The 27,972-nt window shown below is 50.8% G+C and overlaps 1 protein-coding gene across 22 annotated transcripts in view; it reads left to right on the forward strand.

Annotated features, from left to right (window-relative positions):
* Positions 1 to 27,972, forward strand: part of Zmynd8 (zinc finger MYND-type containing 8) — a 101,683-nt gene that overhangs the window by 52,222 nt on the left and 21,489 nt on the right. For 16 of the 22 annotated variants that reach the window (XM_021155753.2, XM_085832260.1, XM_085832271.1 and 13 more), the window contains 6 exons: positions 869 to 984; positions 5,575 to 6,056; positions 13,324 to 13,470; positions 18,566 to 18,718; positions 21,263 to 21,772; positions 26,301 to 26,711. In XM_021155753.2, the coding sequence (XP_021011412.1) occupies positions 869 to 984; positions 5,575 to 6,056; positions 13,324 to 13,470; positions 18,566 to 18,718; positions 21,263 to 21,772; positions 26,301 to 26,711 (1,819 nt within the window). Of the gene's footprint in view, positions 1 to 868; positions 985 to 5,574; positions 6,870 to 13,323; positions 13,471 to 18,565; positions 18,719 to 21,262; positions 21,773 to 26,300; positions 26,712 to 27,972 lie in introns of those variants that run through there. The other 6 variants (XM_029484405.2, XM_029484390.2, XM_029484399.2 and 3 more) reach the window with 2 other exon arrangements.

The following is a 27,972-nucleotide window of genomic DNA, read 5'->3' on the forward strand; positions in this document are numbered from 1 at the left end:
TAGGGGAGCCGAGACCCACAGGTTGAGAACTGCTGGTTTCCAGAGTTGGGCATGGTGAGGTGGAGTGAGGTGGGGTGGAGGGTTTGAACAGGCAAGACTGGCTAAGTAAAGGATGGCTCAGGCCTCCCCTTGCCTCTGGAGATAAACACCAGTGGAGCTATAGCTTGGGGGAGCCCCAGCACTCAGTGTGGCTCCTGCAGCTTCTTACTTGTGTGTAACTCCACACTTTGTACAAACTTAGCACAGAGTAGGTGTTGACTGTTTCTGCCGTGCCTAAGGAGGTCACCCAGGACCCAAGCCTGATTCACTCTTTGAGCTTTAAGCTTTGCGCAGGCGCTGTTCAGGCTACACACCTGCCAGGGGTCACCTTGCTTGCTGCCATCTTCTTTTCACGCCTGGCTCATGTCCTATTTTGCCTTCTAATTACTGTGATAAACACCCAGGCCTGCAGCAGCGTGGGGAGGCAAGGGTAAATTTCGTCTTCTAGCTTCTATAGTACTTTATCCAGGGAACTTAAGACAGGACCTGGAGGAGACCGGCTCACCCCGCCTTGCTTCTCAGAGCCTGCACAGCTTGCTTTGTAATATACACAGGACCACCTGCCCACCAGCAGCTTGGACCCGCCCACAACAGACGTCAATAAAAGAAATGCCCTCCAGACCTGTCTATAGGCCTGTCCGACAGAGGCCGTTTCTTACTTGAGGTTCCCTCTTCCCAGATGACTCTAGCTTGTGTCCGGTTGACGAAAGCCTAATTAATCAGCACAGGGCTGTGCCCTCCCTGCCTCCCTGCGTTCAGGTTACCTTTCAGACTTGAATGTGTGTCTTGCTGCCAAATATACCGCCAACCCTGCCTTTTGTTCTTCTAGAGCAATCCGCACCCTTTGGTCTGGGCAAAACTGAAAGGATTTCCATTCTGGCCAGCGAAAGCTCTGAGGGACAAAGACGGGCAGGTTGACGCCCGTTTCTTTGGACAACATGACAGGTGGGAGCTTAAAACAGGCTGCGCGTGGAACTTTGGGGAATGCCATCACAGAGTGAAGGTGGCAGAGGGGTACTATGTTGTTCTTAAAAGCGAACTCTACCTTTATTTATTTATTTAATGTAAGTACACTGTAGCTGTCTTCAGCCACTTCAGAAGAGGGCATCAGATTTCATTATGGATGGTTGTGAGCCACCATGTGGTCGCTGGGATTTGAACTCAGGACCTTTGGAAGAGCAGTCGGCACTCTTAACCACTGAGCCATCTCACCGGCCTGAACTCTACCTTTTATCACTAGTGACTATGGCTATTGTTTTTATATATTGTCTTACCAACCTGTGATCTTGTTATTGCAAAATGTTTTCTGGTTGCCTGCCAAGCTTGGTGAGGGGAGGCTTCGTCCAGGTGTTTTGGAGTGTTAGCTTCAGGCGTGCTGGGAAAGAACCTCGTCTCCCTGGTTGGTTCTCTTGGTGGATCTGGCTTTGGAAGGAGTTCCGTGGCTCTGTGACATGCTGTTTGATGTAGACTTATTTATTCCTTTTGTCTTCCTGGAGTAAATTAAAACCTCTGTGCAAACCGCTTTTAAAAGTAATGTTTTCAGGAACCTGAGGTCGTTTCCCAGTTTGCCATTACACGAAGCTCCTAGCATTAGATGGAGTACCTCCCCTCCTCATCCGCCTTCCTGTGTATCTAAACTGGGAAGTGACAGAGGGGATGGTGTTTTGACAGACTCAAACCCTCCCTCCCAGCCTCCCCTTTCCTTCCTGCACAGGCTGAGTGGAGTTATGGAGTCGCTCTAGCAGCTCCCTTTGCTTGGCGCCCCGCCTGCCTGTGAACCACAGGTAGTCAGAGACACCACTTAACATGCAAGTTCCGTCATGATTAAATGAAGCAAAGGTTCCTTGGGAGTATGGCCCCACCCCCACATCTTGAGAAGATGTAGGAATGCAATAGGGGTTAAACTCATGTGCCACACAGAAAATAGATTTTTTTTGTGTGTGTGTGTGTGATAATCGGCATCTGATATAACATGCTCACTCTGTCACGTTGTGCTTGGCTTATGAATCAAAGCAAAAAAGAAAAGAAAAATCTCAATATTAGAGAGATTGAGTTTCTTACAGAAATTCCAGTGGTTCCCCCGTCGGGAGAACAGGTGGCAGTTTTTGAGGTAGTACTGGCTTTGGCGGGGTGCAGCACAGTTTAATTTTCCCACCCCACCCCATACCCTGCCCCATGGGGGGAGGGGCTCATGTAGCTTCAACTGGTCTCAACTTGTTTTATGTTAGTTGGTGTCTCTGGACTCCTGATCTTCTTTGCCCACATCCTGAGTGCAGAAATTCCAGGCGTACACCTAGATACCTGGTATTGTGTTGTTGGGGATAGAACCCAGGCTTCCTGTAGGCTAGGCAAGCCCTCTCCCCACCCTGTCCTGGTAGAATTCGTCCTGAATGTCAGCATTCCTTCAGTTAAAGGAATGCGCTCCCTCGGGCTCTCTCCCAGGGTGCAGTGCTTCAGCACGCAGGCAGACACTTGTCCAAGCTAGGCTCCCTGTCTCCCATCTGTAGGAAATGCTTGGTATGAAGGCCCTGGTGGACCTGGCTAGATGGGCAGTGCCCAGTGAAGGGCAGTGTCTGGAGCCTGAGCTGTAATTAGTGGTTTGAACTGGGTGCTCTGGGGAGAGGCAAGTAAGAATTTGCTTTCTGTTTTTAGAGTAGGAGGAGCTGGCGGCTGGCTGTGCCTTAGCCGGCTCCTCGAAGAGCATTTGAGGTGTTCACCATCTTAATGGGTTAAGACTCCCCTGTGCTAATCTGGTGGGTTTCTTTTAGGCACCGTGGCCCCACTGTGGTTGTGTGAACAGTGCCAACACCTTGGAGGCCTAAGGGGTCCCCATCCCCAGGATCTGGGGTGCACATTCTTCCCAGGAGAATTCTTGGTTCTGGGTGAGCCCCCATCTCTCCCCAGGCAGGGTTTTGTTGTTGTTGTTGTTTGTTTTTTGTTAGTTTTTCTGATAACCTTGGTTATGGTAGACTTATGTTTGTTTGCTTGGTTGTTTGGGACAGGGTCTCTCTGTGTGGCCCTGGCTATTCTGTGGAACTCCCTATGTAGACCAGCCTGGCCTCAAATACTCAGAAATTCGCCTGCCTCTGCCCCACCCCCTGTGCTGGACCAAAGGTGTGCGCTACCACATCTGGCCCTAGACAGTCTTAGTCACTCCAGGCGGCCTCATCTGCAGCCTCCTTCGCTGTGAGGAAATGTGAGGAAAGTGGTGATACGGGGATCCGAGAGTGCCCGACAACAGACTCTTCGATTGGGGGCCCCAACGTGAAAGCGTAGGTGTGTGCTCGTGAGGCGGGTCAGGCTAAATGACAGCCCAGAGCCTCTGACTGGGACGGTCAAGGTGATCGGTCTGAGTGTGAACCCATAGGGCCTCCAGCAGCGGGAGGCTCTGTAAGCTCCCCCTTCAAAGAATTGCCCCTTGGTTTTAGATCTATGTGCCGTGATCTAAAAATATAGGAACTCTTATGCTGAATGAGTGCAAGGCTTAAGGAAAATACCTGGGGTTACAGACATTTTGTCACCCTTTGTGAAGTACCTGCTTTTACCTCAGTCTAACTGATGAGAAAACTGGGCCCAGAGTACAATGGCTTGCCCAAGGTCCCTCTGGGGAAGAGCCTGGCCCCAAGGCTGCTGGGGCTCCTCCCTCAGGCTTTCTGTGTGAACAAATTCTCATTTCCTTTTAAGGACAAAGAGCTTATTCTTGTCTAGGCCCCTTAGGTGACTTGGGAACCTGGGGGTGGCTGGACAGTTATGACCTTGAAACCATACTAGTGTAGAGTGGGACAAGGAATTTGGGCCTGTGGCCCCTGGCTGAGGGGAGGGTCCTGGTGTTGACTCACAACTGTGGCATTTGCTGTTTTGGTATTCTCCTAGGTAGAAAATGTCCCGGGCTGGGAACCCGAGTGACTCTGACCTCTCCCTTACCTAGCCCCGAGCCCTGTCTCTTGTAGGTATTTGGTTTCTGTTCAACCTCGATCGGGTTCACCTGACTGGATATAACGGTCTTCAGGTCCCAGCAGAGAGGTATCCCTAGCACACACAGGGAGGGGAACTGCTCCCCAAGGCCAGCTGCGTGCTTGGGGGTTCTCACGTGCAGCCAGGCTGTGTGCTGAGCTTTACCTCTTCATTTCCTCCTCAGATGTCGGGGTTCAATGCTAGCTGTTGACATGGTGTAAAATATTGTAGACGCCGGCTGGTGGTGGTGCACTCCTTTATTCCCAGCACTTGGGAGGCAGAGGCAGGTGGATTTCTGAGTTCGAGGCCAGCCAGGGGTACACAGAGAAACCCTGTCAAGACAAAACAAACAAACAAAAAAAGTTGTAGACGTATCCTTCTGTTTCTCTTCAAAGATCAGGAAGACTGGGCAGGACTGGATCCAGTGTCGCAAGTGGGCACTTCAGACATAGCTGCATAGATGGTTCTCTTCTCAGAGCAAGAATCTTCTCTCCCCTGGCTCCCACCACATCCCATGGCTTTATGCAAGGCTTCTGTTGGAGGTCCAGGAACTCTTAAAGGTCTCCACAGAAAAGTTACAAACTAGGTTGAGGCTGTAGAGGCTGGAGTGCACAATTGGCGAGATGTTCTCCTGTCCGTTTTCCGAAGGAGTGGTGGTTGGGCTGTTCTCAGACCTTCCCGAGGTCCTGGGGGAAAGTACCAAGTTTCTTTTGGTTTCTGGGTCTCTGCAAAATGTCCTGGTGGTTGATAGAGGAGGTCCCTGAGGTAGCAAGCTCTGTGGAGAGTGTCCACCCCACAGCCAAAAGCTACTTAGCAGCAAGCGTTCTGGGTGGTTCTCTTCTCTAGTGTTACATGGGTGTGGCTAGGAAGTGAGGAGGCGGACACGGAAGCATCCTGAGTTGCAAGCTAACCTAGACAACATAGTGAGATTCTTGAGTAAAACTGAAAGGTACACCTGCGTGTGCAGCCCAGGGAGACCCAGGAAACAGGACCCTCTTCAGACGTGTCTGAGGAGGACTCTGTTTTCCTTCCCTGGAAGCAGCAGCAACCCGAAGGGATTATGGGATTAACTTTCTTATCTATCTATTTATCTATCTATCTATCTATCTATTTATTTATTTTTAATACTCATTTTGTTATTCATCCTTATGTATGTGCATGGGAGTGCCACCGCGTGTGTGTAGAGGCCAAAGGACAACCTGAGGGAGGTGGCTCTCCCCACCAGGGCTTTGCAGGAGCGGGTCGCCAGGCTTGGCAGCTGCAGCTCCACCCGCTGAGCCATCCATTTTGTTTCTAAGCGATTAAGATGGCTGAGTGTGCGAACCCTTTCACGTCTCTGGCTAAGTTTTGTTGTTAGTTTGCGTTCTATCCTTAATACCTCTGTGAAGTGGATCATTCATTAACCATTCAAAACAAGTCAATTATTTAAAAAGGAGGCCCCATATTTAAGAATCTTGGCAGGCGCTTGCCAGGCTAATTTGGTTTGCATTAAGAAAATTTTAAAAAAAAAGTAAACTACCTTGGAAATGGCTGAAGCTGACTCGGAGTCTCTCTCTCTCTCTCTCTCTCTTGCCGTCCTAGAGCCTGGGTTCCAGTCAATAATTGCTACCTCATGTCTAAAGAAATCCCCTTTTCTGTGAAAAAGACTAAAAGTATCTTCAACAGCGCCATGCAAGAGATGGAAGTTTACGTGGAGAACATCCGGAGGAAGTTTGGGGTTTTTAATTACTCCCCGTTCAGGACGCCCTACACGCCCAACAACCAGTACCAAATGCTGCTGGATCCCAGCAACCCCAGCGCGGGCACAGCCAAGACAGACAAACAGGAGAAGGTGAAGCTCAATTTTGACATGACAGCGTCCCCCAAGATCCTTCTGAGCAAGCCCCTTCTGAGCGGGGGTGCCGGCCGCAGGATCTCCCTGTCCGACATGCCTCGCTCCCCCACCAGTACGAACTCTTCCGTGCACACGGGCTCCGATGTGGAGCAGGACCCCGAGAAGAAGGCCCCGTCCAGCCACTTCAGCGCAAGCGAGGAGTCCATGGACTTCCTTGATAAGAGCACAGGTCAGCCCCAGTTGGGAGAGTTGGGTAGGAGGCCACTTGGTGCATTCTGGCGTCCCTGGATGCCTCCCTCATAGGTGCGAGCCGGCAGGCACCACCAGATCCCACAGATGAGGGAGATAGTTTCGAAGGAAGGCCAGGTGGGGCCATTCTTAGAAGCGGATGGCAATGGCCGGCCACAAACCCTACCGGGCTCGAGGCCACTGTCAGAGCCTCATGGCTGTTCGCAGCAGTGCCCTTGACTGTTTTCTTCTCATCACGGTGTAGTTGAAAGCTTAGTTTTTAATAACCTTTGTGTTAGGGTTGACTTAGATGTGACGAGACTGAGGTGAAAATTGACCCCCCTTGCCTCCTTCAGGGCTGGCGTTTTCCAGCTATGTGTTGTAGTTTGGAGACAACTGGTCTCCTATTGCAGGACTCCCCCTCAGCTGATGTGGCTTGGGGGACATATTTAATGTCTTTATGCCTTAGCCTTCCCACCTCTACCATGGCGACCGTAACTGGCTACGCCAAGGCTCCCCTATGTGTAAGCTCTGTTGAGAACACAAGGAGTCAGGACCCCACAGTAGGACAGGAGCAGCAACTGGGGCAGTGTTGACCATGGAATTCTTTTTCCTGGTGATCTCTGAAGTGCTGACTGCGAGAATCTGAGAAGAGATGCAATGGAGGGGTGACTTAAGGAATGGTTTTGGGCAGGAAGATCCTCCCGTCTCCCTCTTCCACGGGCTGGGCTTACAGGTGTACCCCACCACAGCTGCCCCATTAAAACCTGCTTGAAGTTAGCACATCGTAAAATAAAGTGTGTTCGTGTGCAAACCCCCCTTTGCTCTCTTGTTCCGCATTTCAAAAAAAAAAAAAATAGAGCTTTATAGGAATCTAAGAATGGTTGTGTTTAATTTAGTGTCTGTCTTCCCTTGGGTGGGATCCGTGGCATCGAGCTTTGTGGCAAAATTCCTTATTCCCTGGCAGAGTTTTTCTTCTTCTTTTTAAAGATGAGAACTTAGACTTCAAAGTCCCTATTCTAAAACTACACAACCTACTCACCCCACCATGCTTGACACTTGCTAAGTCTGTCGTAAGGTGGCCATACCGTTGTAAGGTGGCCATAGAAGACACTACGGTGACAGCACATGCCAGTGTGGTAACCCCAGCATTTGGGAGGTAGGGGCAGGGGGATTAGGAGTTCGAGGGTAGCCTTGACTACATGAGATCCTGTCTCAAAAATACTAAAATAAGCAAACCCTCAACAAAGAAAGAAGAGGGTGACACTCAGATTGTTGTACTCTCACGAATTGTGTCCCTTGCTGAGTGGGCCCACAGTAGACACCGTAGGTGGTAGTTTTGTGTTTCGGTCGTGACTGCGGCTCTGGACATTGAGAGCTGAGTTCCAATAAAGCTTAACTGGTGTTGGTTGGTGGGTAATGAAGCTTGAAGTTCTCTAAGTGCACACTTTAAGCACTATTGAGTTGGGCTGGAGAGACGGCTCAGTGGTTGAGAGCACTGGTTGCTCTTGCACGGGAGCTGCCTTCAATTCCCGTCACCCACACGGCTCCTCGCCATCTGTAACTCCATTTCCAGGGGATTTGATGTCCTCATCTGACCTTCTTGGGCACCAGGCATACACATGGTGCGCAGACGTAGATGCAAGCAAAACACTCATACAGGAAAAAAAAAAAAAGAGAAAAAGAACTAGATTTTTTTTTTGTGTGTCCCAACCCCAATGTTCTATACCCTTCTTAAACAGCAGGCCACACAGGGACAGGGAACAGATTGGGCCCAGAGGCCCATGGGTTCAGCATTGCCAGCTCTCACTATAGTCCACAAAGGACTCTGTCACTTGGCAAATCCTCCCAGCCCAGCCCTGAGGCCTGGCCTGCTTCCTCCTGCTGCTCCCTCCCGCCCTCTGCTGTTAGCATTGATGACAGCTGCTAGTCAGCACAGGGTGAGGAGGCTGTTCATTCTCAGACACCTCCACAGGCAGGGATAGCACAGTTGGGATCAGGGTGGGGTCCCTCCAGAATGTCAGAAAACTTCATGCTATAAAATAGAAAGACCACACAAGCAGCTTCCAGAATCCAGTGTGGCCCCTTTATGTGGTATGTGAGCATGTGCATACGTGTGTGAGCATGTGCATACGTGAGCGAGCATGTGCAAGTGTGAGAATTTAGACCCTTATTTCCCTCCCTTCTTTTCCTTTCCTTCCTTCTCTCTCCCTCCCTCTCTTTCTAACAGGGTCTCACTGTCCTTAAACCCATAGAGATCTGCCTGCTTGTCTCCCTGGTGCTGGGGTTAAAGGTGTGTAGTCTGTGCGCATGTGCGTTCCGTTCGAGCACACGTGTGCATTCATATGAAGGTCAGAGGACAGTTTACAGAGGTCAGGACTCTGTTTCTTCCATGTGAGTTCTAGGGGACTGAACACAAGTCATCAGGTTCATGGCTGGTGCCCTACCCGCTGGACCATTTCCCTAGCCCCAAGACCATCATTTTCTTTAGAACACTCAGTAGCTCATCCTGTGTCTGTTGTCCCTACAAGCAGATTCAGCTCCCTAAGCAGCCGCCTGTCCCGCAGGGGGCCTGGCCTGTAGCTGCCACAGTCCTGGAACCCCGCCCCCCACATATGGATCACTTGGCCAGACGGGCTTCATCAGCCTTCAGCATTTGCTAACTCTTTCCTAGAGACCCCATTGAGAATGCTAATGTGTAATATGGCACCGTCCTGAGCCTACAGACCCCTCTGAGCTAATGGCGCTTTGGTCTTGGCTTCCTGCTATGGGGCTGCTGTCAGGGAGGCAGGAGAGTGTTTTCACAGACCCCACTTTACTGTGAAATCAATAGTTGTCATAAAATGGCTGTCCATGACAAATACTAAGTCACTAACGAACCCTCCCTCCCATGGCCAGCTCTCCTGAGGAATTACGTGGCGTGCTATTAAACCTCAGGCACTTACCCACAGTCACGGAGGGAGTGGACTGTGATTGACAGGTGATAGGGTCAAGGGACAGCAGAGAACCTGTTGTGGCCTTGACCTGCTCTGAGCTTTCTGCTCATGTTCACTGGTGTCATGCTTCTCTGGGTGGCATTCACACTTTGTGTGTATGTGTGTGTGTCTGTCCACGCTCCAGCACTTGTGTGCAGGTCAGAGGACATCTTGCTGTTGTCAGTTTTCACCATGTTCGTCTAGGCATTAAACTCAGGTCATCAGGCTTGCTGGCAAGTGCCTGTAGCAGCTGAGCCACCTTGGTGGCCCCAGGTGACCCTTGATTAGCACTACTGGTCTGTTTTGTTAAAGTCCCCCGAGGCCTGAACTGCTGTGGTATGGTATGGGGCTTTTTGTTATTTGGTTCTGACACAGTGTGGTCCAATTGCTGCTACAGGGAAGCCCCAAATCTACATATATACATACACACACAGACATGCGCCAACTGTCCAGCCTTTATGTATTGGCTTATTGTGTGTGTCCCTATCCTCTAGTATGCTTCTGTTGTGGTGAAACACCATTACACACACACACACACACACACACACACACACACACACACACACACACACACACGAAGAGCAAACAATGGCCTTGCCCTTGGTTGTTTTTTTTTTTTTTTTTTTTTCAGGAGTCGAGTCCTCTGGGCTGGGCTGTGTGCAGCTTCTCCTGTTTGCAATTCACTTTTTGTTTGTTTGTTTTTTGAGACAGCAACGGGGAGGTCTCACTCTGTAGCCCTGACTGGCCTAGAACACCATAAAGACCAGACTGGCTTTAAAAACAATTAAAGATTTATTTGTGTTTGCTTTTATGTGTCTGGGTGTTTTGCCTGCACCTGAGGCCAGAGCAAGGCATCAGGATGCCCTGGCACTGGAGTTACTGATGGTTGTGAGCCACCATGTGGGTACTGGGAAGCAAGCCCAGGTCCTCAGTAAGAGCTACAAGTGCTGTTAACTGCTGAGCTGTCTCTTCAATCCCTTAGGCAAGATTTGAACTCTCAGAGATCTGAGTCTGCCACCAGAGTGCTGGGATTAAAGGTGTGTGCCACATCTGACCTAATTTTTTCCCCCACTATACCTTGATTCTTTTGTGCCTGTATATGCATGCATTGTGCAAATTTGTCATTGACATGTAAGGTGGTCAGAGAACAAACCTATGAGAACCAGTCCTCCCTTCCATCATGTGGGTCCCAGAAATGGAAGACATCTCTGATCCTAAGACTTGGTGGCAAGCACCTTCTTCATTCACTGAGCCATATAGTTGGCCCACCTTTTTACTTTCGAACTTGACTTTCGAGGAAACGTGGTGAACTGGGTGACTTTTCGTGTTCGTGTGTGGTGACACCTTTGCTTTCTGTGTTTGGGATCCTGTCGCCTTTCGTGTCTGACCTCCTCATCACATCTCTAAAGGCCCAAGCGGAGCCCTGTTTAACTCTCCTTGTTTACATGACTGACTGAGTGCACAGCTAGAGAAGCCTTGGTTTTTATCCCCGGGGAAAGTCCGTTCCCTGAATCTTCTTCAACTATCTATCACAAACACAAACAGCAGTGAATGAATTATTTAAAACATTCTTGTAAAGTAAAGATGCCCCATTTGGGGCTTGACGTCTCAATAAAGTACTTGTCTTGGGAGCCTGGGGACCTGATTTGCTGCCCGGGAGCCATGTAAGAATTGGAGGCATGAGGCATGGTGGTGTGTGTTTGTGACCCCAGTGCTGGGCAGGAGGCAGCTGGGTCCCTCAAGCTTCCCACCAGCTAGCCTAGCCTGCTCTGGGGGTAGCTCCAGACGAATGAGAGGCCTTGGCTCAAAACTGAAACAAGCAACCGATAAGGAGGGATACCTCAGGCCACCCCCACGTCATGTGTACAAATATGCACACGTACTCTTTCTGCACAAACACGCACACACACTCACACAGCAGCTCAGTCATTGTCATCCCTTGGTGTAGCAAGCACTCTGTCCTGCTTCTAGCAAGTAATGTGGAAGTAACAGTAACAACCCCCCCCCACACCCCCTCCCCCAAGCAACAGCCCTCAGGGAAGGGAAGGCTGCCTGCCTGCTTACTAGGTCAAGCAGTCTGCTAATCCCTATGGTAAAATGGATTTAATATTTACCGAATGTAGCTCTCAATTTTTTTTTTCTTTTATGTGCGTTGTGTGCTGACCTAGCAGACATGTAGCTAATTGCTGCTCCGGGTCCATTTCCAGAGGAGGGAAGGGACGTCCACATTTACTCCAGGATTCGGGTGCTTCTCATCAGGAGCATTTGAGTCCAGGCGCTAACTCCTTCTCTCTTATTTATGTGTAAAACTTATTTTTAAAAGCATTTATGCCTACGAAGAACATCTCGATTGCATGCATGTAAGTGGATAGGCACACCACGTGCACTCGTAGCCCACGGAAACCAGAAGAGGATGTCAGATTGCCCAGAACTAGAGTTACAGGCGGATGAGTTTAAATTTCATGTGAACTGGTGAACTGGGTGGTGGCGGCACAGGCCTTTAATCCCAGCACTCAGAAGGCAGAGGCAGACACACGTGTCTGAGTCTGAAGCCAGCCTGGTCTACAGAGTGAGTTCCAGTGTAGCCAGGGCTCCCCAGAGAAACCCTGCCTCAGAAAAACAAAAATAATTTTGTGTGGATTAGTTCTTGCTCACATATATGTCTCTGCAACATGTGCAAACCATACCTGCAGAGACCAGGAGTGTGTTAGATTCCCTGGAACTAGAGTTAAAAATGGTTGTGGTCTGACATGTGGGTGCCTGCACCTGAACCCAGGTCCTCAGCAAGAGCAGCAGCCATTCTTAACCCCTGAGCCACCTCACCGGTCCCCAGATAATTCTTCATGGTGGGGATTTTCCCATCCCTTGTTTCTGTGGCATTAGACGACTGCAGACTCTGCCCGCACTCCTGGCTATGGCTAGTAGAATGGACTGTGTGCGTTGCTCAGTATGTGCTGGTAAGGGCGGCACATGACTGACGTCCACTGGTCTCCATGGAGGAACGGTGGAAGCCGGTGAGAAGAGCAAGCACTTGCACTGACACTGACTGCTCAGTGCTCTCGATGCCATCAACTGTTGAGTCAGTGTCACTGTCGCCGATGTGTGTAGATGTTTTTGTCAGCCCTATCAGGCTATCCCTCTTCCTAAGGGAGCTGCAGACAGAAGCACCTTACCAAAAGTCACAGCCAATCAGCAGGGGCTTGGACTTGAACCGTAAGTGTCCACCATTGATTGAGCCTAGGTCTCTCTAGTTTTGACTCTTTCCCTTATACTAAGAATCAAATCGCAGGACTGGAGGATTGTCGCTCGGGGATCACGGGTGTATCCGGCACTTACTGAGGATGCAGGATTGCTTCCCAGAATTCCCATCTCTTTGGTTCTGAGGGATCCTTACGAGCTCAGTGGGTACCTGGACTCACATGCACCCTCAGTACACACACAGACAACACAGAACCAGTCATACCTACCCAGCCAAATGCATGAGCCTTCTTCCTCATAATGGCTCTCCCTGCAGGGCTGGCTGGCTACCCGCTATGTAGCCGAGGTTAACCTTGAACTCGTCTCCCTGACCTGCTTCCTCACTACTGGTATTACGGCGCCACAGCAAACCTACATTTCTATAGTCTCTGATGGTGTGTTGCTTACTGCCCTCCTGGGCCATTTAGGAGTTCCTGTCAGGAACGGATCTCCTTTGCATTGCCTCACTTCAGGTGTTGCTTTGTCAGGGCTCAGGAGCAATGCTGGGCAGTGCGTGAGGGTAACGGGTCAGGACTTGGTGGGTCTTTAGGAAGCTCATGGTCGCTCTTTGTTCTCCCTGTTTAAACACCTAAGGCATGGCAACATTGCCTGTCCTTCTCGTAGGAGTCTGAACCTCACTGAGAAATGAGATAATTCGCCAACATTTCTCTACCCCTCCACCAGATGCCCAGCTTGCTTTCGTGTAGCCCTCCCCAGGGCTGGTCAGAGACAGGTGGGGAAGGCTCTGAGCTGCCCCCAGACTCTTACCAATGGCTGTCATGCCTACTCGCTCCTGACCTGTACATGCAGCATCTGAGGGGGTTTTGCTTATGGCTTAAACCCGTAAACAGGCCAACGCAATTTCAGTGACAGCCCTTTGTTGGCAGTTCATGGCTGCCCATCTTCCCAGTCCCATCCAGGACCCAGGACCCTGAACAGCACTTGTGTAGTGAAGCACACCACACCCCTTCTCTCCTGTCCTCAGCCCGACCCTGGGAGCTTTATTGGTTTACTGATCTGTAAAGTCAGCTTTCTAACCCTGACATACTTTTCTAGCTTCTCCAGCCTCCACCAAGACGGGGCAAGCCGGGAGCTTGTCTGGCAGCCCAAAGCCTTTTTCTCCGCAAGCGCCGACACCCATCATGACGAAACCTGACAAGACTTCCACCTCCACCACCGGGAGCATCCTGAACCTGAACTTGGGTCAGTGGCGTTTCAAGAAGTGTGTGTGTGTCTGGCAGCAGTGACAGCTTCTACCCTTTGTCCTTGAACTTCTTTCTCTCGGCAGAAAATGTAAAGGCGTTGGTGGGTAGAGGGAGGTGAGGGGAGATCAGGGGGAAGAGGGTGAGGAGGGGCTTCCTTGGGCAGAGCCTTGGCTTGCAAAGGCGTTTTACCACAGTATCCTGGGCCAGTCTTTACAAGTAATTCTTGGAAGCCAGTCCCACCCTGTGCAAATCCATGTGACTGAAGCAAGTTTTATGAGTCTTACTGTTTTGGGCTGGGTGTTCTGATAGTTTCAATTCTCTTATGAATATGGGTGTGCTGCCTGTATGAGTGTCTGTGCACCACATGCCTGTCGCCTGCCTGTGGAGGCCAGAAGACATGCGGTTCTGCAGAACTGGAGTTGCGGATGGCTCTAAGTCACCATGCCAGTGCTGGGACTCAGTCCTGAGCCTCCAAAGTTACAGCCAGTGCGCTTAACTGAGGAGGCATCTCTGTAACCATTTCTCATTTTATAAAATGTGAATTCTTTCATCTGGATTGAGCTTGCCTTGCAGCTCAGGATCACATGATCCTGTCTTTACCTTCCAAGTGCCACCAGGCCTGGCTCCACTTGGTATGGGGTGTGTGTGTATGTGTTTGAGACAAGGTCTATGCATATAGTTCTAGTTGGCAGTTAAATTTCTATGCAGCCTAGAGTGGCCTGCATAGCAGGGAGCAAGGGGCAGAAGGCTAGAATTTCTGGGATCTTTAAGGTTGGCTGCTGTAGACCTGTAGTTTCCATATTTCTGAGTAATTGAATGCTGCCACCTAGTGGCTACAGACTGGAGGTGCAGCTTAGTGTCTGGGGCTTATGATGACCTCAGCGCAGAGATCCACCCAGCCCCAGAGGATCCCCTGAGGTTGAGAGCTAGCCTTAGAATGTTCAGAAGGAGCAGGGGCCCTGGGCCACTGGAGCAGGTAGGGATCAGTGGAGAGAAGAGCAGGGGCAGGAGACTGCAGAGAGACACCACTGCCAAGGGGTTGTGATATTCCAGACACCGTGGGGGTAGGGAGGCCACCTGTGGATGGTGTTGAGTTCACAGCACCATCCAGGCCACGCCACTTGTTCCCAGGGTGACAGGACCAGCAGCCACCAGGTGTAGTCCAGTTTCCTACCTTGCCTTATGGCTGCAGCTAGACAGCCAGGGTCCTTGCTAGGACTCCATCCAGAGCCACCAGCTGGTTCCTCGCTTGATTCAGAAGGGACCCGCTTGCTGACTCGGGGACATTTGTTCTAGAAATGTGGTTTCTTTTCTCAGGGCCTCCTCCCACCTTCACACTCTGAACAGAAGCTCTGTGGAACAGAGGCGTCCTCATGGTGACACTTCCTTTCTGCCAGTCACGCCTGGCAGGAATAGCTTCTTCCATAAACCACGGAGCCCACTGGGCATCCTTGTGATATCCTGGGTCTTTGAAGCTTGAGGTGTGGGTACAGCAGTGGTGGCTCAAAGGTGGCTCTGGGGAATCCATGATTTTTGTCCTGTGGCCCTTCTACCCCCATAATTCCTTCTAGGCTACATGTCTCATTTCAGTCAGGTTGAAAGCATTGGACACATGGGTGGGTTCCTAGGGTGGGATTTCAGTCTCATAGGTAGGGGCTCCACTGGGGACCCTGGAGAATGTTGTGCGTGGCAGAAAAGGTTGGAGGGAGGAGGGGAGTGTGCGTGATTCTGTATCCACTCATGTGCCGTGAGAGAGTCCTGGAGACTGATGGTGAGAAACCACTGTGCAGCTAAGCAGGGCCAAACTGGAGACATGTTGGGCAAATCAGTGCTTGCCTGGGTTGGAGCAGAGGCAGGTCGACTCCAGATTTGGGGTTGATTATTTAATTCCCTTCCCCATAAGGTAGGGGCTTACTATGTAGCCTTGACTGGCCTTGAACTCGGCAATCTGCCTGCCCTTGTCTCTTGAGTGCTTGGATTAAAGGCCCCTCCCTCCATCTTTCTCTCTCACACACACATTTTTGCATGAATCTGTGGAGGTTAAAGGGCAACCTGGGGAGCTGTTCTCTCCTCCCAGGTCCCAGGGCCAGACCCAGGCTGGTAGGTTTGTCAGTGTGATGCCTTTCATTGCCAATCCCCTTTGATGGGCTTTTTTTTTTTTTTTTTTTTTTGAGACAGGTTGTCATATAGCTGTACCGACCTCACCATATAGTCAAGGCAGGCCTTGAACTTCTGGCCCTCCTGCTTGTCTCACCCATGGACAGGGGAAGCCGAGGAAGTTGGCATTCTAGACAATGCCAGTGTGTCCTTGTCCTCCAGTATTGGTCCTGCCAGCCTTGGGAAGAGCATCACTGTAGGTCAGAGAGAGCCTCCATGTCCATTCCTGTCCCCCAGGTGACATTGCCACCTGCCCTCCCTCTCCTCTGTGTGTCTGAGGTCTGAGTCTCATCCCTGGCAGTGTTTGTTCTCTAGGATGTGGTTGCCCCTGGCTGGAGCAAGCAGACAGTGGGGTTTTACACCACTGGACCTGTGGGACAGCACTCCCCACCACTAGGACTAAGATGGCCTTAGCCCCAGGTCCCCATGTCCCTTGCCGTCAGTACTGATGCTGAGCACCTCAGGAGCACCTGTAATCATATTCCCATCCTGTCTCTTTCTGCCCACCCCACCCTTGGCTATGCCCCTGGTTTCCTTTTCCTAGAATGGGTTGCCGTTTGATGCCAACCTAGGAATCTTCCCCCCCCCCCACTGTGTTTTAGCACTCCTGTTTATCCCGGTGCCATTTGTGGGTAATCTGGAGCCTTCATCCCTATGGGCATGACGTAGTTGTCCATTCCAACATAGCTACAGTGTAGGCATTTCTGCCCACGTAGGAGGCAAATCCATAGAAGGGAAAGGGAGGGCAGGAGGCCTCACGGGCTTCGAGCGCGCATTTAGAGATGCTGCCGAGTTGTCCCCGTGATGTCGCTGTTCAGTTCTGTTGTCCCTCACAGAAATGGAAGAGCCTTTATCTAGCATGGCTATTTGTTCTCTCTGGCTTCCATTTATAGCAGGAGCAGAAGCATTCAAAATGCTGGTATGGTAGCCTAGGGGAGCTGGAGCCCACCCCAGCTTAGAAAGACGGTCTGAGAAGAGCTGATGCTCTCTCCTGCAGAGGAGGAGAGGCATGCCCCAGCCAGCACTCCAGGATGGGTTATTACGTCTCCAAAAGCCTGGCCTTAGACTTGATCCCAGCCCTCATGCGTTGGTCGCTTTCTTCTTACAGGATAAAATAGCTTACGGGCCAAGGGATGCCTTATTTTGTAAAATGGGTACTTTGGATTCTCCTATTAAGAGTTTGGCCTTTGAGACATAGGTGCACACAGTAGGCAGAGGCTGCCCTGTTTGCTGTGTGGGTCAAGCTGTCCTTGAACTCCTGGCAGTCACCCGCCCACCTTAAGGGAATGCTATAAGAAGAGTGTGTGCTCTTGCACACCTGTCCACAGCCCCATCGGCAGGCCAGGTCCAGCTTCCTTCCTGTGATGTGGGCTTATAGTGGTTGAGGCAAACTGTCCCCTGGTCTGATGTTTGGTTCCCAACCTCAGTGGCCCTGAGTGCCCAACCCAGGTCCTCCAGACCGGCTGAGGCATGGGCTTCAGGTGCTTGGAGACAAAGGTGGACGAAGGAGAATAGCTTCCATCTCTTTCTCTGGAAGACTTAATGTTCTCTCCTCATCTCTGAAAGCCCCAGAAGCATGCTTGAGTGTGCTCACAGAACACGTGGAGTGGAGGCCTTCAAGATGGGTGTTAGGTCCAGAAAGCAAGAGCAGACCTGCAGGTGGGACTTGCTCCCTTCTGGACCACATACATACTATTCCAGCGGATCCTAGATACACACAAGTACACATATGTGTGCATGTGTTCACATGTCGTGTCTCCACTTGCTGTGAACATTTGCTACATACATATGTGTGTCCGTGGTCTCGTGTGTTGGGGGTGGATTCTCTCCCAGCGGGGGCCATCATTGTGGTAACGAATGGGTTACAGCTCTTTGGGGCTTTCTGTCTGACTGTGTATGTGTGGGCTGGCAGGGGCTGCGAGGAGCTGAATGATGTTGGGGGATGCTGTGTCACGGGAAGGGGCCTGGCTGGGGTCTATCCGGCTCTCAGATCGCTACCGAGTGGCCTCTCTGACAGCAGTGGAGGGAGGCCCATGGTTTGTGGTAACAGAGAGGCAGCTCGGATCCAGAGGGAATGGACTTGGAAGGGATGTTTCTGTCACTGATAGAATCTGGGGTCAGCTGGGGTGGTTTGGAGGTGATGTTGCGGAGAACAGATCAACCAAAGGGCTTGTAAAGCTCCCTTCTGCACCACCGCCTCCTCTCCTCTTTGGGTACTGAGCTACAATTCAGGGAACTTACTAGTCTTTGGAAATCTGGTCTAGCTGGTCTGACAGCCAGCACCTTGCCAGAGGTAGCCAGAGAACCGGAGACCTGAGTGTCAGTCAGGCTGACCTGGCTCGCCTGAGAAGACTTTTCAGCCCAGGTCAGTACCACAGGAGAGTTATCCCCGCCTCTCTCCCAACCTGCCTTGGGTGCCTTTCTAGCCCAAGCTAGAAAGGACAGGTTCCCTAATTCCTATCTTTGTTGTTAAGTCCTTAGCCAGGACAGACAGGGAAATGGAAGTTAAGCTCTGGAGACTGCAGGGACATGCTCAGGGTGTCTGTCCTCTTGGGGGTACCATGTCTCATGCCAGAGGGAAGCTGTTTCTAGACCCCGGCCAGGCAGGTGTTTCCCTTCCGTTAATTGAGGTTGGATAGATTATTGGCAGCTCTCTCAATGCAGCTGAGCCCGAGAATGTTACCAGCAGCTGGGATAAGCATTTTCTATACTCAATCCATTGTTTCGTGGGGGGAAAGTTAGCCCGCCCGCCACGTGTTTCCTGTTGCTCTCTGCCACGCCACAGCGGGCATGCTGTTTTCTCTGGGCAGCTGGATGCTGCTGTGGCTGATTATAAAAACGTAATTAGCGCCCTGCTCACCTGAGTGGTGGGTGGTGGAGGTTCTTGCCCCAGTGTGAGAACCTGGTCTGACTGAGGATATACTGGTGTCTTCCAGATCGAAGCAAGGCCGAGATGGACCTGAAGGAGCTGAGCGAGTCGGTCCAGCAGCAGTCAGCCCCCGTCCCTCTCATCTCTCCCAAGCGGCAGATTCGAAGCCGGTTCCAGCTCAACCTGGACAAGACCATAGAGAGTTGCAAAGCACAGCTAGGTGCGTCCCGGCTGCCGGCACTGGGGGTGCTAGTCTCCGAGATGCACCTGGAGACAAGAAGGCGTGGCTCGCTGGGACCTCACCAGCTGCCGGGACCTCCATCTCTGTGGATAGTTAGAATGTGCTGCATCCAGAATTATTTCACATTTGCTGTTTCAGGTTTTCCAAAATGGCCTTTGAATTCCGTGGCAGGTTTTTCCCAGCCCGAGAACATCAGGTGTGAGAATACTACGACCTCCAAACTCAGGGCATTGCTCTTGAATGGGTTTTATAAAGGCCAACCCTACAGGTGTGGCCACCCACCCATACCCCACACACACTTCACCTTCTGGACGTCTTTAATTGATTTTCTGTTGGCTGTCATCCTGTAGTCCTTTCTTGCCCCAAAGCATGAGGGGTCCTTGGATGGTGGGCCCTGCCCTCTTAAGGAATCTTTACAAATAGGGAGCCGACCTCACAGGGCTTCGCCGCCTCCATGGCAGCTGCTCTAATGCATATAGCTAATGTTCTGGAATACTGGGTTGGGGAGTTAATTAACTCAGGGGTCTGAACAGTACGGGATCCAGGAGTGAAGGTCATCCTGAGAGGTCTCTGGTGTTGGTCGGTACCTGGATCCTTAAGTGAGAAGGGAGTTATAATTAGGGGTTTTCTGGGGATGGATGTGTGTGTGTGTGAGACCAGTGGGGTCTCACTGGATTCTAAGATTTCTAGGGTCAAAGCTGGCTCAGGCACTGACTGACAGCCATAGCCAGCTGGCTCCCACAGGCCAATTAAAGAAATGGGCACTAGTGACAAGCAGAGGAGGAAAGCGTGTTCAGTGGAATTTAGAGAGGGCCGGAGGTTGCATAGCTAAGCCGTCCTGATCAAGATGTGGTCCTGTCCGTCAATGGCCCACCATTGCTTCAGGTCTGTCTCTCTTGCACGACATGCCTTCCCCACAGACAAGGTCCCCAGGTTGGTACCAGGCATCAGCCTTCATGAAATTGCTAGAGGAATGGGGACCTTTGTTTCAATCCTGAGATGATACAAGGGTGTTCTTGATAGGGCCCCTGTCCCACCAGGACATTGAGAGGCAGGGATTGCAAGGCTATTCTGGGGTCTCTCTTGGGTCCTTCCATTGCTCGTTAAAATTTCCTTTCTTTCTTTGCCCCCTCCTGGACCCACCACGTTCTGCTGAGCCCTGTGTCTGTGTTATTCAGGGTGTCATAGAATAACCCTAGCTCCATCTTTAGTAAGCTATGAAGCTTACTAAGCCGGCCACTTGCCCAAGGTCCCCTAGATAACAGTTCCTGCCTCTGTCCTCATGCTCACCTTCCAGTAGGACAAAGCTCTAACTGGGCCATCATTAAAGACCTCATGTTTGTGGGGCCCTGGGGGAGGCAGATGCAGTTCCCTAGCAACCGTGCTGACAACTGCTTATGCCCTGGCTCTGCCTGGCTCTGGTCCTCCCGGAGTTTCCCTCTGATCGTGGCTGAGACTTGGCCATTTGGTTCTTTACCATTCTTTTGGGGAATGGCTTATGTGTGTGCGTGACATCTGCTATCCTGTGCCTGCATTCTTTGAGGGACGCATACAGGTGTGGTTTCACCTTGTCCCCTTCGTGAGAAGGACAGTGCATTCCCATGAGCACTTGAGCCAGCACGGGGATTCAGCTTGGTACCAGGTTACTTAGAGACCTGCCTCTACTTAAGGGGGTCTGGCAGTTCCCCCCATTACCCACCTGCTGCTTGCTACTTAGAGGTCAGCACCCCAGTTTGGACATCTCTTCTGTTCTTTGAATAGACGTCCCTGCCTTGATTCCTAGGTGGAAGTTCTTCACTTGTGAATTCAGTAGAGAATTCTCAGCTTTTTTTTTTTTTTTTAAAACGGGGGAGGGGCGCTGGCCAGATGGCTCAGTGGTTAAGAGCACTGACTCCTCTTCCGAAGGTCCTGAGTTCAAATCCCAGCAACCACATGGTGGCTCACAACCACCCATAATGAGATCTGACACCCTCTTCTGGTGCATCTGAAGACAGCTACAGTGTACTAATGAATAATAATAAAAAATAAATCTTTAAAATAAATTATTTTTTAAAAAAGGGGCAAAAAGACAATGTGTACAGGTAAAGCTGCCAGCACTGCCCAGGAAGGATGAAGATGCAGATGCAACTAGGGCTGAGCCGCAAATACCCCACCCCCGCCCCCGCATAAACATGGATGCTTTCCCCAAGGCTCTGGGCCTCTGGACTTGCCTCTTTACACTTGGGGAAGCCCCAGCCTTCTTGTTTGGGTCCCATCTGGTTTCTGCCTAGATACTTGGCTTCTCCGGGCCTCTATTTCAACCGCCCCATCCCCCAACCCCCATCCATCATCAGCCTCAAAGCGTTAGCTCTGTATAAAACCTGACAGTCTGCAGGTCTTCTGCCTTCTTTGGATCTTGATCACCCTAAAGTCCTCTGCCTTGCTGTTCCCACCGGAGACGCTACGCGTTTCCCACCCGTCTTTGCTGCGTGCGCTCGTGGCTGAGCTGTGCTGATTTTTTTTTTTTTCCCTCTTTGACCTCAGGCATAAATGAGATCTCTGAGGATGTTTACACAGCCGTGGAGCACAGTGATTCCGAGGACTCGGAAAAATCGGAGAGCAGCGACAGCGAGTACATCAGCGACGAGGAACAGAAGCCCAAGAATGAGCCCGAGGAGCCCGAGGACAAAGAGGGGAGTCGGGTGGACAAAGAGGCCCCTGCCATCAAAAGGAAGCCCAAACCCACAAACCAGGTGGAGGTCAAAGAGGAAGCGAAGAGTAACTCTCCTGTCAGCGAGAAGCCGGACCCCACACCCGCCAAGGACAAGGCCAGCCCAGAGCCTGAGAAGGACTTTGTAGAGAAAGCAAAGCCATCACCTCATCCCACAAAGGACAAACTGAAGGGAAAGGATGAAACGGATTCTCCCACAGTGCACTTGGGCTTGGATTCGGACTCAGAGAGCGAACTTGTCATAGACTTAGGAGAGGATCCTTCTGGGCGGGAGGGTCGAAAAAACAAGAAAGAGCCCAAGGTGCCGTCGCCTAGGCAAGACGGTAAGTCACACAGAAGTCACACAGGCTCTGACTGTTGTTTGATGTTGGCGCGGGTCAGGCCCTGTACCCTACCACCAACCCACTGTGACAGGGAGCGTCTCAGGGTCCCACGATCTGCATATGGCCCTACCTTATCCTCAACACAGTGAACCAGAAAAATACATCCCACGGGACTTGTACCTGTTTCCTGTGAGTTCACTTTTGCCTTAGGTCTGCTTGCTTAAGGTTTCATATGGTTCCGTTTGGTCTTGAATTACATAGCGTTGAGCTCAGATTCCCCCTGCCTCTACCTCCAGTGTGATAGGATTAGAGGTATTTACCATCATACCAGATTTAAAAGTGCTGGTGATTGAAACCCATGGCCTCACAACCAGGCAAGCACCATCCCTTAGGGATTGCCCTACCGCTGAAAACGGAAGAGACCTCATTGAGCACCTACCAGACATGACTGTCTGTCCTATGTGCATTGAGGTATCTGAGGCCTGGGAGTCCCTGGATTTCTTTGCTCCTTACAGTGGAGGTAATGTAGGTGCAACTCTGACCTCTAGCCACTAGATGGTGAGAGCATCCGTCCACCAAACATGTCCAGTCCTGTCCCCGTCCCCGTCGTCCGTCCCCCCCCCCCCCCCCCCCCCCCCCCCGCTAGTGGGCAGAACCTACCAGGCTGAGGACCACAGCCTGAATTGCTGGAGGCTTGGTGTCTATTGGGAAGAGGTGCATATGTGCAGCAGTGGGCATTCTGGAAACTAGGCTGGAAGGGTTGGGTGAAAAGTGTCCTTCCCCTAACAGAGTCACAGCAAGATTTTGGCTGGGAAAATGGGTGGCTGGAGGGTGCCAGTAATATCCAACAACATCCAACATCCTGAGTGGCCCATTGAGGGTTCCGGTGTGTTTGGTGATGGATAGCCAGGTTTTTTGTTTTGTTTTTTGAGTGTCTTGTTTCTGATAGCTAATCTCTCATCGTAAGCAGGAATAAGGTGGGAATTGGCGCCTGCATTGCTGTAGGCAGATTTACAGCAAGCCCTTGCTGGGCCTTGAGAACCTTTCCCCCTGTGAGATGCCTAAGCGGGTGGTCAAGAATCTCAGTTCTTATCCTGTGGCCGAGAAAAAGGAACAGGATCCCTGTGGTGCGGTGGTGGTGGTGGTGGTGGTGGAGCTTCCACTGAGGCCTGTTGAAGGCCTCAGAAATCTGCCTAGTGTAGAGAGCCTGCTTGTTAGGCCTAACCTTTCCTCCATGCAGGACTGTGGGACTCTGCTTCTCCTGTGACACTCAGAACCTCCTATTCTGTCTTTTTTTTTTTTTTTTTTTTTTAATGGTTTGTGTGTGCTGGGCGTGGTGGCGCACACCTTTAATCCCAGCACTTGGGAGGCAGAGGCAGGCGGATTTCTGAGTTCGAGGACAGCCTGGTCTACAGAGTGAGTTCCAGGACAGCCAGGGCTACACAGAGGAACCCTGTCTCGAAAAACCAAAAAAAAAAAAAAAAAAAAAAAGTTTGTGTGTGTGTGTAGGTCAAAGGACCACTCACGAGTCAGGTCTCTCCACCACATGTACCCTGTGAATTAAACTTGGGGCAGCATCCTCAGTGACAAGATTCTCTGCCACCGAGGGACCTTGCCAGCCTTGAAATGAACCTTTTGATTGATTTGCCTTCTGCCCTGGCTTAGGGGAAATTTTTTTATATTACAGATATGTACTAGTGTAGGTAGGCGTGTTAACCCAAACTTGTAACCCCAGCATTTGGAGGTAGAGGAGTAGAGAATTCAAGGCCAGCTTCGGCTACATCAGACCCTGTCTCAAACAAAACAGACCAAGCAAAGCGTGCCCTCCCAACTTCGGGGGACCGTGAACAGCGCCTTTCACTTTGGCCCTGAGCTTCCTATCCGTGAGCGCAGAAAGATCCACGGGAATTGGAGGTTACGATTTTAAGAAGTGATTAGCATTCTGGCAGAGCTGTTTCTGGATGTGATGTCTGAAGGAAACAGCCAGGATCTCTAGCAAACCCTGAGTCGCGGTGGTAGATTGAGTGAAAGATGATCCTAGAACTAAACACAATCAGAGAGCAATTTCCCAAGGTCTGAGGCAAAACTTACTTCTGTAAACCGGTGTCCCTGCGAAGCTCCTTGGTGGTGAGTGGATGGTCTTTCTCCGAGGTGACGCTCCTAGCATCTCTACAGCCATGCTCCCTCTGGTCCTTTGTGGAGTGCAGCTACCCAGCTCCTGAGCAGATGTAGACAAAGCCTTATGACTGCCCTTCACTGTGGGTGTTCCTATCCTGTGTGTGTGTGTGTGTGTGTGTGGGGGGGTGTTTGTTAGGTTTTACAAATGCAAAGATGCAAAGTTCTGCAGGCCAGTTTAGTAATTCACTGGGGCTGTTAGGTAATCTGCATTTCTTTAGAGTGATTGGTTACACCCTCAGAGTTTTCTAAGACAATTGGACTGCCCAGAGCTTTCTACTCACCCCGCCCCAAACCCCAGAACTCTCCCCATTGAAGAAATCAGTGAAGAAATTTCTGGAATTCATCGTACTGAAGAAATTTCCTTACTCTTGTGGTTAACAAGCCCTACCTGGCACGGCTGGAGCCCTTGTTTCTGCTACTGTTGTCTATTGGAAAAAGATCTATAGCTGGGCAGTGGTGGCGCACGCCTTTAATCCCAGTGCTTGGGAGGCAGAGGCAGGCAGATTTCTGAGTTCCAGGACAGCCAGGGCTACACAGAGAAACCCTATCTCGAAAAAACAAAAACAAAAACAACAAAAAATCACCAACAAGTAGGCATGCCTCACAGAGCTAGTAAGGAGAGCGGAACTGACCTTCTTGAGGCCCTGGTGACATTTATGTCACTGGCAGCAGCACAAGCCACCCTGGAGCTGCTTCCTGTTAGAACCCTGCTAGGCACACCTACCTAGTATGGACAAGTTCAGAGTTTCTTGGGTCTGATGTATGTCAGGCCAGCCCCGCTTCCCTGTAGCTCTCTCACTCTGGAGCTCTAGTCTTCAGTCTTCAGAGCAGCGAGGTGCTCATCACTAAGCTGTAGACCTTCACCTCAGAGGAGACGGCAACTCTTCTCTTCGTTCTCCTTGGCTTCTTGTAACCCGAAGCTTGCTCAAGATCTGGAATTTCCAGGTGTTTCTCTGGGTGATCTGGATCTGGATCTAAGAAGATGCCAAGGAGTGTCGCCATTGGTGGCAAAGCCCCCCGACCATGTATGGTGTGTGTTTTCTGAGCGCCCTGAATGGGGTATAGTACAAGCTGGCACCTCTGCAGCTGCTACCATCTTCCCTTTTTCCTTTTTTTTTTGTTTTGTTTTTTTGTTTTTTTTTTGTTTTTTTTTTTTTTTTTTTTTTTTGAGACAGGGTTTCTCTGTGTGGCCCTGGCTGTCCTGAACTCACTTTGTAGACCAGGCTGGCCTCGAACTCAGAAATCCACCTGCCTCTGCCTCCCAAGTGCTGGGATTAAAGGCATGCGCCACCATGCCCAGCTTTCATTTTTTTAAGATTTATTTAATCTAAGTACACTCATGCACCAGAAGAGGGTGTCAGATCTCAGATCTCATCATGATGATGCTTTTGAGCCACCATGTGTTGGGATTTGAACTCGGGACCTTCAGAAGAACAGTCAGTGCTCTTAACCACTGAGCCATCTCTCCAGGCTCCCCCCAAACCCCCAATCTCCTCTTTATAAGTAAGTTCAGTATACTGTGCAGCTTCTCCACTGATTTCCCGTCCCGCTCACAGCCCTCCCAAACCAGGTCATTGCAGTCGACTAGTGCCCCTCAGCTACATTCCCAGCCCCCAATTTAACGCTTTTAAGAAAACTTTAAAAAGCCAGGTGTGGTGGCGCACGCCTTTAATCCCAGCACTTGGGAGGCAGAGGCAGGCGGATCTCTGAGTTCAAGGCCAGCCTGGTCTACAGAGCAAGTTCCAGGACAGCCAGGGCTACACAGAGAAACCCTGTCTAGGGAAAAAGGGGGCTTAGGCTTGATCATTATAGGATAGGAAATTCAGTATTGTTTGCTATCCATGAAGGGCTGTGCAGACACATCCAGAACGCAGGCTAGGTTGGGCCTAATGTGTTAGTGGAAGGTTCTCTGGCCTGGGGCTGAATTCCTTTGTTAAAAGTCTAGGCCGCCCCTCCCAGTGGCTTTGTCTAGGGGGAAAGTAGATTTGGTGTGTACACCTTTTGACAGCTAGTTGTGAGTTCCTCCAGAGGAAGCGCTGCTGTTAGGCAGTCTCCATTACCCACAGCCTGGGCCACTAGTTAATTACTGCTCAGCAGGGGGCTGGGTCTTGCTCTCTTCTTCCCCCAGAAGGCTTGTGACTTCTCCATCTGGGATATTAGTTTGTGCTCAGTAAGGCATAATTCATAGCTGTTGCGGAGACCATGCTTGTCCTTGGGGCTCCAGAGGCCCTCTGAATTCCTTCAGGCAGTCTGCCTCTGCTGGGTTTGACCTAGAACTGGCCTGCCATGTGAAGTCCCTGCTCAGGAAGCCAATCCAGTTTCTGCTTGTTTCCACCCTGCCTGGCTGTAGCTATAGGTAAACCGCCACCGTCGTCCACTTCGGCGGGCAACCAGTCTCCCCCAGAGACACCTGTACTCACCCGCTCAGCCACCCAAGCACCCGCGGCTGGGGTCACCGTGGCCGCCGCCACCACCAGCACGATGTCTACCGTCACAGTCACAGCACCAGCCACCGCTGTCACGGGAAGCCCGGTGAAGAAGCAGAGGCCGCTCTTACCGAAGGAGACTGTCCCAGCTGTGCAGCGGGTCGTGTGGAACGCATCAAGTAAGTTTCAAACGTCCTCCCAAAAGTGGCACATGCAGAAGATACAGCGCCAGCAGCAGCAGCAGCAGCAACAACAGCAGAGCCAACAGCAGAGCCAGCAGCAGCAGCCTCAGTCTTCCCAGGGGACGAGATATCAGACCAGACAGGCCGTGAAAGGTACCGCGCCCCCTTCTGTTCTCTGTGGCGCCCACCCCCTTTTTGCCACACTAACAGGAGAAAGGCCACCCCTGTTGAATTTTTCCCCCACATCCCTATGTGTCATGATCACCGCAGGCCTTACCATCCCATATGGAATTATTTTTTAAAAAAATGGCTTGCTAGCACTATTTGCCTGATTTTTTTTTTTTAAGATTTTTTTTTATTCTGTTTTATAAGTGACAAGTGTTTCCTCCTTACAGAGGGGACAGAATATGTGTGTAGAATTCCGAATGCTCAATGTGGGCCCATTCGCTGTCCCTGTCATTGTCCACCCTTCTGTGACAATCATTTGTTGTCTTTATGCCTCTCCCAGTGCATGCCTATACGTTTGTTTTTATACCATATAATATTATACCATAAAATATTGTCTTTTTTCTTTCTTTCTTTTTTTTTTTTTTAAGCAAAAATGGTACCATTCTTGATTTTTTTTTTTTTTTCCCTTTCCTTCCCACCCATCAGCATGTTTTCGAGGTCTGTCTGTGTCATATCCTTTTGGACTGCTGCATAGTATTCCCTAGTTCATTTAAGGTGTTCCCCTGCTGGTGGGCGTTGAGGATGCTTTTAGTTTTTTCCCATTGTAAGATATGCTGCAATGACTATGTCTTGTGAGCATCTGGGAATCTCCAGGCGTTCTGTGGGAAAGTCTTTAGAGTGTGAGGAATCGGTAGGGGACAGTTTCCTTCCAAACCCGTGCCGGGATGAGCCGGCCTCTGAGGACTCAGTGCTGGAGGCCAGTCTCTGTCCTGCAGCTGATGAGTTGTCTGAACCCAGCTTCAGGAGCACTAATCTGGGTCTGGTTCCTTGGGGCAAAGGAGCTTCCTCCACACCCACTCTGTCCTTCCCCCATGCTCCCAACATCAGAGCTCATCCCAGTGAGGTAACAGGTCAGTCGCAGGGACCCTTTCAGGGACTCGAGGCCAGGTGGCTGGAGAAGGCCTGAAAAGCTGGACAGGTCTAGAGTGAGCTCAGGTACTGCAGTGGACATGGGATTAGGGCAACCCCTTGTTGGATTCTGTTTCCATCCAAGGCTGTCTCCTGCAGATAGGGTAGGTGGCTGCAATGCCAGGACCTGGTGGCAGTAGGGTCCTCAACTTCCAGATAGTCCTGTGTTAGGTTGTAATGCTCATTGCAACTGGGAAGGGCCAGTTTTAATCAGTAAAGCAGCGGAGACAGACTTGATGCAGTGGTTACTCCCTCAACATGCCTTATATATAGCCTG

This window comes from Mus caroli, unplaced genomic scaffold (assembly GCF_978045245.1).
Source record: "Mus caroli unplaced genomic scaffold, Mus_caroli_1 scaffold_2, whole genome shotgun sequence".
NCBI classification, from domain to species: Eukaryota; Metazoa; Chordata; class Mammalia; order Rodentia; family Muridae; genus Mus; species Mus caroli.